This window comes from Olea europaea, chromosome 11 (assembly GCF_002742605.1).
Source record: "Olea europaea var. sylvestris chromosome 11, O_europaea_v1, whole genome shotgun sequence".
Lineage (NCBI taxonomy): Eukaryota > Viridiplantae > Streptophyta > Magnoliopsida > Lamiales > Oleaceae > Olea > Olea europaea.
In genome coordinates, this window is record NC_036247.1 from 3822261 (window position 1) to 3831546 (window position 9286).

At 34.5% G+C, this 9286-nt stretch overlaps 2 protein-coding genes across 2 annotated transcripts; one reads left to right on the forward strand and one right to left on the reverse strand.

Moving 5' to 3' along the window:
* On the forward strand, positions 1-5683 carry LOC111403030. Its single transcript, XM_023031375.1, has 8 exons — positions 1-361; positions 2182-2321; positions 2473-2572; positions 2679-2777; positions 3551-3898; positions 4611-4703; positions 4777-4983; positions 5092-5683. Exons 1-8 carry the CDS (start codon positions 65-67, stop codon positions 5353-5355), a joined length of 1548 nt encoding a protein of 515 aa, XP_022887143.1. The 5' UTR covers positions 1-64; the 3' UTR covers positions 5356-5683.
* A 225-nt stretch (positions 5684-5908) lies between these two features.
* On the reverse strand, positions 5909-7891 carry LOC111403031 (U6 snRNA phosphodiesterase). Its single transcript, XM_023031376.1, has 6 exons — positions 7692-7891; positions 7511-7606; positions 7181-7430; positions 6971-7067; positions 6414-6479; positions 5909-6290 (listed from the first exon to the last, which is right to left on the reverse strand). Exons 1-6 carry the CDS (start codon positions 7834-7836, stop codon positions 6084-6086), a joined length of 861 nt encoding a protein of 286 aa, XP_022887144.1. The 5' UTR covers positions 7837-7891; the 3' UTR covers positions 5909-6083.
* Between the last annotated feature and the right edge of the window lie 1395 nt (positions 7892-9286).

A 9286-nucleotide genomic window follows, 5' to 3' on the forward strand; every position in this document is an offset into this window, starting at 1 on the left:
AAATACGAAATCTCTCGTCGGAATTTGAGACTCGGATGCTGAAACCTCCCTATTATACACAAAAATGCGCAATTCTTCGCCGCCGCAGCAACAACCGGCGGATGCGCCTGAGCGGCCTCTGCGAGAGGCGGAGGAGCGGCTGCGAGAGGCCATAGAAGATCTGCAGATTCGGCAGAGGCGCGCCAAGGGTGGGCTCCAACATCCATGCGATCACGCCGATGAGTCCTGCGTTGCTAACGCCGTTGGAAACCTATGCCAGAGTTTTCTCCTCTCTTATGGCATTCGCGTGGGAATTGGAATCCTCCTCCGCGCCTTCAAGCTCGCACGCGTCAAGTCTTATTCGTCTCTCCTCGATCTAAAGGTTCAACCCTTGCTATATATGTTGGAAGTTATACTTTCGAATTTCAATTATAATATTCGGTACTTGATCTCGATCTCAAGTTTCAATTGTGTGGAGTAATCTTAAATGTAGAATTTATACTGCTTTACTATGATGATTGATTGAGCTAGCTTGAGTACAGGATTGACTCAATTCATCTTGTTTTGGATAATATATTTTATTTTTGAGCTAGGACGATGTAGTTACTGGACAACTATGGACCAACTAAAATATCAATTGGAATTTTAGTCATAAAATGTAGCTGTTTACATCGATTAGAAATTAGAACATGAAATTGGAAATGTACTTATTTGCTGATAATTAAATGTGGGAAAACAGAATATGGATATTGTAATGGTCTCTGAAAATGTTGAAGTAATTTCTTTGGATGTGAGTTTAGCGGGAAATATTAAGGTAAATTATTTGGAAGAAATAATTTATTTTTAATTTTAGGTGTCAAATTTGTGATGATAAAGAAAGAGTGTGGAAGCTTTTTGATGAATTTGTCGAGCGTGCTGGGAGGATATAGTAGCAAACAATAAATAACATAGAGGGAATTGAGTATGTAGTTATTGTGCCCAAATTGAAGATTGCCCTGGCTAAGGCATCATATTCCTTGATTACCTGTTTAACTCGTAGGTCATTTATTAAAGAATTTTTGGAAGAAGGAAAACAATATTTAGCACATTGAATAATGTAAACTATATAATTTCTTTAAAAAAAATGGTAAATATAAGCTTTAAATGGTTTCTCGTTGATCATTATTATATTAAATTGTGAATGAATTTTTTCCCTCTTTTAGTTACAGACATTATTGATACTATTTTTAACCTATTCCATTGCTACGATAAGCTTTTCTAATGTAAAATATATTTTCCATTTTCAATCCACAAATGATTCTGTACTCTATGGATATCCTATAATCATTATTTTAAAGGTTGTATAAGCTTACACCCGATGTCCCACATTATTTGTAAGGCTTACATCACCATTTATTGAGACTTGTGCCTTGCGTTATCAAGGCTTATGCCTCAAGACTGAATTTTAGGGTGATTCTAAGTATTTATTTCCCTAGCATTTTCCGGGCATTCTTTTGCCAACCTCAGCCTTTTGGATTATTTTTTATTACTTGGAACATGTGGAGTAATATTGTTTTCTTTCTTCTTCCTTCCGTGGGAAAGAAGAAGAAGATGGCACCATGGAAAATGGAGAATGATGATAACGAATGAGACAAAACTGATAATTATGGAAGTACAATGTTGATATTTCCTGGAAGATCCTAAGTTCCACTCACCGCTAGAATTGCTGCCAATTTAAATAGAATACGGAGCTTTCTTAGTTGCTAGTCTCCTGAGCTCTGTGTGGTGAAGGGAATAACTTCCCAGTCAGTCCTTGGGATGGCAGCCTCCATATCGGTAGTGATGATATAGGAGATTTCCGGATTTTTTTTGATTTTAGTTATATATATATAGTTTTATTGATTACTAATTTGAGAACTTAGTGTTTACTACTTTTATCGATACATTTATTTTTGTTTGTAAGGTATACTTTTTATTATTTTATTTTATTGTAGATTTTTAAGATGGTATATGGTTTATCATGAGCATTTTAATATACTTCTATATTCTTTTGAACTATTATTGGTTTGTTTTGCATGCCTTGCCTCACATGGGTAAATTGCATGGGTACTGATTGAACTTTTTCTGCTGTTACATACCTGAGGGAAACCTTTTTCTCTGTATTTATGTGAATGCATCTGCAGTAAATCTCGATCTAGTGCTGAACTATGGATTTGATTTCAGCAACTGGTATCCGAGAAAGACCTAATAGTAAGAGAGGAAGCATGTCGAATTGGTTTGCTCTTTGGGGGATTCACTGGTTCCTATCATGCTCTTAGATGTTTGCTGAGGAAGTGGAGAAAGAAAGAAACGCCAATAAATGCGTAAGTTATGAAGTAGTACTTTTTAACTTTATTTTTAAGATCATAATATGCTACAATTCTTATGAAATTTATCAGTTATTTAAAGGGTTTTTTGATGCATGATGTATCCAATTCCATATATATGACTTTGTTAAAGGGGATGATGGAGCAGAATTTTAGCAGGTTCAGTAGCAGGTTTGTCTATTTTGGCATTAGATGATTCCAGCAAGAGACGCACACTTGCTTTATATCTTTTGGCTAGGCTTGCTCAGGTTGGTGAATTCTCTCCTGTTGATATTCAAAATTTGTTTACCTTGACGTGCTAGGAAGAGTTCTATTCTTTTGTTTTCATGCCTAATTGATTTGTTATTAAATCAGTGTGCATATAATTCTGCTAAGTCGAAAAACAAATTTCACCTTTGGGGAAGTCATTGGAGTCATGGAGATACTCTTCTCTTTGCAATAGCATGTGCACAGGTAATTTACAGACTGATTGATCATAAATTAAGAATTCTATATCGCTAGCTGTTTCAGCTTTCGTTCTTTTTGTCCGTAAAGAACTTACTCTACCGTCTACACTGCTCTATGTAGTTTGTAGTGGAAACCTGCATGAACTTGTTGAGAACGGTTGACTTTCCTCAATCGAAAATTTGAAACTGACAGACTGAGTGAACCAACAAACTATTGAAATGCCTGAAAGATTTTGATTTCCTAAAGAAACAATTGCTTGTTTTTCACAATCCGGTCTATGAAAGTATTTGGAATTCCATGTGAAGTAAAGGAATGTCATTGTTCTGGCCATTGAACTGATTAATGAAAGAACCATACATGAACAGGCTGAATTCATACTAAAAAGGTCTCCATCGTGGATTCGGGGTATCTATAGCAGCCATTCAACGTGTTCATGAAATCTAAATTGTATTTCATAATTTGTTGATTGCCTTTAATTTAGGAAGTGAATCATTTTAAATTTGATAAGCTTGAAGATCTAGAGAGGATTAGGACTACACACTAGGGTAATAATCACTGAATAGAGTCTGTGTGTTTGTTCACATGCACGCATGCGTATGACATTAGAGTTCTTATAAGAGGTGGCTTTACATATTATTTCAGTTCTAACTTTTGAAGTGTTAGTTATTATAACTCACTGACAATATGTTATACTATGGCCCTCTATTTGTTCAAGTTCTATTTATTTCTTTCTTCTCTAATAACTTTCTTTGCCGTCCAATTTCATAACGTTTTAACAGGTTATGTATGCCTTCATAATGCGTCCTGAGAGCTTGCCAAAGTCGTATCAAGATTTTATTCAGAAAACTGGGCCAGTTGCTAAACCTGTGTATAAAGCTGTGAGGGATTGTTGTAGGGGATCTCCAGTTGATGTCGTCTCACTATCTGCTTATCTGTCCACCACAAATGTTCCCAGCACAGTAAAGTTGGAAGAGTTCCCCACTATTATCTCCTGTTCTATGATCCACCCAGGCACAAACTCATGCTTGCTACATAATGCCAGTGCTGCATCAGCTACTTTCAGGAAAACATTTCCTCTGTACTTCTCTTTAACGTTTGTGCCCTTTGTTGTTCTTCGCTTGCAAAAGGTACTTGCTTTGATTTAGTTTCTCTCTGCGACCCATCCCCCCTCCCTCCAAAAAATATTACGAAATAAAAAATAATCAGCAGAGGGGAAAGAATATTGGGTAAATAAAAACAAAGAAACAAAGGAAGAATTGAATAGTCATTGTATGAGATATCGGTTTATAATATTGCACTTTTCCCCATCAAGTGCCTGGTGATCATAGTAATAGACTTAGTCGGAGCAAGAATAGATTTTACCTCCCATAGTGATCCAAGTACATAATTTTTAGGTGCAAGTCCATTTGTCAAACTAAAACCATTCTATTTAGAGCAAGAATGGGTTCTTACTCCTGTCCGCTTATTTATGGGGGAAAAATGTAATTGTGAGACACAATAAGTTCAGGAGTCTATTTTGGCTCACTGTCGTGGAAGTTTTTGAAATTCTCATCAAAGGGATTTTTGTGTTGTTTTCTGTTCATATTTCTGAGATGTCATTACTATGAAGATGGCAAAACCAAAAAAAAAAATAAGGGTTAGTTGCATTTAAAACCAGAATAGCCTTTTATAATTATTTACATTGATCGTCAAGTTTTCAGCATTGTGGATTGTCTTTCCTTATAAAGAGGATAATAGTAGAAAGATGGACATGGAAGGACAGCACCATTTTGCTTTAGAGCAACTGATAATTTATCTGAAGTCTTTTGATAGATTCTGGTCAATAATTTGTTGTATCAGTTCATGGATGCTCCAGTTCGCACCTGCTGGCGTGCTGTTATGGGAGCTGCTCGCTCAACAACTTTCTTGTCTGCTTTTGTTGGAATTTTTCAGGTAACTGATTCTTTGTACAATTTCATATGCCTTTACACAAGTTCTCTGATTTATTTCTCCATGTCAAGAACAGGGGGTTATATGTGCCCACAGAAAAATAGCATTGAAGGATCACAAGCTTGTATATTGGGTTGCTGGAGGAATAGCTGCCCTTTCTGTACTATTAGAAAAGAAAGCTCGACGTGGTGAACTCGCTTTGTACGTTCTTCCACGAGCAGGAGAATCTTTGTGGTATATTTTAGTGAACCGCCGATTGCTTCCAGATATCAAGAATGCTGAGGTAACGACCATGTCTGGAAGTAGTGTTTGTAAGGATATTTTGTTATTTCCAACAGTGACTGTGAAGGTTAACTAATTCGATTACCTCAATGACTCTGAACTGTTATAGGTGGCTTTGTTTTGCGCATGTATGGGTGGAATAATGTACTACTTGGAACATGAACCAGATACCATGGCTCCATTCCTCAGGGGATTGATTCGTCGCTTCCTTGCCAGCAAAATTAGCAATCCAAGCGTTTCATCAAATCGTAATGCTTCTTATACGTACCTACAAACTCTGGATGCCATTAAACAACCGAAGGTGCAGGACAATTCTGACAATGGAACTTCGTCCCAAGAAAAATACAATCTTGAGTCCATTCCTGGACTCTGAGCCGTTTTTCATTGCTCAAGAAACATAACTATTTGGAGTCCAGAATGAACTTTTGGCATTGATTCATTCAATTCTAATTTGTAATTGGGGCAGCTCAGTTTCTGTCTGAATAATCGTGACTCGGAGGGGTTAATGGATTTTTTAATCGTTACCCTTCTGCCACTTTGAATCTGGCTCCAACTGAATTGGATCGTTTGCGTTTTATTCTCTGAGCTTATCTGTTCGTATGTAGTAGGAAAGGATTATCTTATGTAAACAATTGAAGCTTGTATGGCTCTTTTTGTAATAAGGGTGATATTTATCTGATTCATTCTTTTTTCCCTGCCAAGTCATGCTGCCTCCCCCTGCATTTTCATAAACTCCAATGAGTTCAGTGAAGCTTCGTTGCTCTTAATGTTCCTCAACAGTCATTTCCACGCTCTTATCAACCATCAAGCTCTTCTAAAGAAAATCTAGTTACTATAATACCCAAAGCCAATACAAATCAGGAAGATATGAATTAGTAATCAAGGCAATAAAATGAGTGCAGAACTTTAGAAGGAAGTCCTCGGGAGACAGCAGCTAAGCATTCAAATTTCATTAGTCAAATAAAACCCAACAGCCAATGTCGTATTTTCACTTGTACCGTCCATAAATACACTAAAAATCTTAAAAGCTTTTGAAATGCCACATACACAATGTCACTGCTTTTATTCATCTCTTTCCAAGCAATATCGGTGGACAGAGTATCAACCCTGATCTTCCTGAACTTTGCATACCTCAAAGGCTTTCTTACCTATTTTACATGAAATGACACTAAATTTGCATGTAAAAAGGTGCTTCTGCGACAATTCCCCATTGGTAATGCATCTCTTTGTCTCCTCTTCAATCACTCTCTTCAGGGAATCACTGATATCACCTAGAGCCCAAGCTACAGATATATGAGGGCGTGGATCCTGTGAACATCAAGGAAACAGTTGCATATAATTCAGCTTTGAAAAGGAGAATATCGACTGGAGTGGTTAATATCAGAAACCAATGGAAATAAAGATAAATGCAAAGCCAAATGTTAAACTAACCTTATAAAACTCTGGTAGATTATGTAGCCTGTAAACCTCGTTTACAGCTAGAATTTGCTTTCTTATCTGAGATGACACACTAAAATAAGTTTAAGCCTTTCAACATAAATTGAAGTTTTTAGTAAGCAGGTTATACTGACAAAATGTATTGCATTATGAGAGAGAACAAGTACGAAATAAACAGGAGCTCAGCCCCACACACAGACCCACAACGGTGCACACACCCAAAGTGAAGCACACTCTCAGAGCAACACACGCAGCTAGTAGACTTGAAGGATTGATACAATCATATACCAAGAAAGGTTGTTCAATAAAGCCGTAAAATAAAAGAATCCTGATATAAATGCAGAGGTTAGAGCCTTGGATAAAAATCCATAAAAATCTTTAATATCACATTAGAATATAAACATTTCTTATTCCAATTCTAAGGGCCCGATTTTCAGTTGCCAGATACAGACTTTGGACACTAAAGCAAAAGTTCATAAAAACATCCATATAAATAGCTTTACTAAGGAAATTGAAATAAATCTTCTAATGCATAATTAATTACGTCATACCTCAGCTAATCCTCTTGTTGTAACTTCAATTGAGAGAAATGTTCGGGTACGATCATCATTGACGAAAACTTCCCATTTATTGAAATCAATCCAATACCTATTTCCATTTTCGCAACCACTAATCTATAAGCATCACATGAAGCTCAAAACACTAGAACCCAAAGATATGCAACTGCACAATATTGAATTTTGAATTCCATGCAATCTCACCTCCTCTGGGAATGGAGCCTTTGGCGAAGCATGCCGACCATGGTTTCCCGTTGATGCACTCGAATCGGAACAGTTCTTCCCAAACTTACATGAAACTCCCTCCCCAATACAACTTGCTCCAATTTTCGGACATCATGAGCCAAATTATTGAACGGGATATCTACATCAACCGCATGAAGCCCGGGTACTACAGTTGTGACCCTTCTCAAAAACAGGGATAGCTCCTTTCTTGGTACCAACGGTATACTAACTAAAAACCAACAAGCAAAATCCCCATTGAACATCAAACCCAAAACGGAATGAATCCAGAAAATTAAATAAATGAATTACCAGGGATATAAACATGCAAAGCAAAATTGCCTTCAACATGGGGAAAGTTACGGACACGATTGAGATGATTGTTTTGTAATGAGCAATCAAATGCACCTTCCACAAACAAAATATCAAACAGTTAGTGGGCAAATATTAAAGAACTATTAATATGTAAATCGAGTAGTGAAAAAATTATTACCGGACGAATTTGAGGGTCGAAGGAGATCAAGAGGGGGTAGAGGGAGAGTAGAGGATGGTTTATTCGATTCGGGTAAATGTGTCGGGTCCGAATCAATTTCGGAGTCGGATGAGGTTTCTCCATACGAGGCTCTCAGGGCTTCCATATTTTGTCCGAGGGAAAAGAATATGGATTTTCTTTCTTTTTTTATTCCCTAAGCCAATGTTTGATCCCATTATTTCAAATTATAATTTTTCCCCTCTTATTTTGAACTACACAATATTTCATAAAATAATATTATACTTACCCCTATTTTGGAGGACATTTTTTGGAAGAAAAAAAAAGTAATTTTTGACCCTTTTTTGGTCAACGGGAAGCCACAAAAGAATGAGGAAATACACGAAAATGGCTCTTCCATTGTAGCAAAATTTGACATTGGCCTTTGACCATTAAATGAATTAAAAAAAAAATTAAGTTAAAAAAAAAAATTCACAGTAAAAGGTCATTTAACCGGTTAGTTTTCATCACTTTTTTTAGTTCATTCGGTTCATGGTATAGCAATTTCCTTAGTAATTTTGGTTTAATTAGATCCATGGGCATAAGTAGTTAGATTTTGGACATGCTGAAGTGTGAAAAATGTGAATTTTTGGCTTTTTTAGAGCTCAGTGGCCGGGAATGGCGGTTTCCGACCGATTCCCGGCCCCCGACTGTGTTAACAGTCGGTCTAGACTATTAACATTCAGGCCGATTGTTAACAGTCGGTCCAGACTTTCTCTGGGCCGACTGTTAACAGTCCCAGACTAAATATTTAATTTTAATTTTTTTTATAATTTTTGTAATTAATTAAATTTTTTATTTGATTAAATAGTAATTATGTTATTTATTTAATTTTTTTATCATTGTCAATATAATATAATAATTGAAATATTGTAAAATTAACAATGTTGATTATTTTTTTTTATGAAATTATCTTTAATTTATTTTTTCAAATTTTTTTTATGAAATTATCTTTAATTTTTTATTTCAAATTTATTTAATTTTTATATTTGTCTTTTATATAATTTAATAATTGAAATATTCTAAAATTAACAATGTTGATTCTTTTTTTTTATGAAATAATCTTTAATTTATTTTTTCAAATTTATTTAAATAATATGAATAGTCTTTACATTTTAAAAAAAGGTAAAGTAATTATTTATTTAATTTTTATATTTGTCTTTTATATAATTTAATAATTGAAATATTCTAAAATTAACAATTTTGTGTTGTTCCTTTTTTTTATGAAATAATCTTTAATTTATTTTTTCAAATTTATTTAAATAATATAAATAGTCTTTACATTTTTCGAAAATGTAAAGTAATTATTTATTTAATTTTTATATTTGTCTTTTATATAATTTAATAATTGAAATATTCTAAAATTAACAATTTTGTGTTGTTCCTTTTTTTTTATGAAATAATCTTTAATTTATTTTTTCAAATTTATTTAGATAATATAAATAGTCTTTACATTTTTCGAAAATGTATTTAATTTGAAATTTTTTGTTTGTAAATATATTTTTCAAATAATAATTATTTTATTTAATTATTTAATTTTTATAATTTCCTTTTTTATA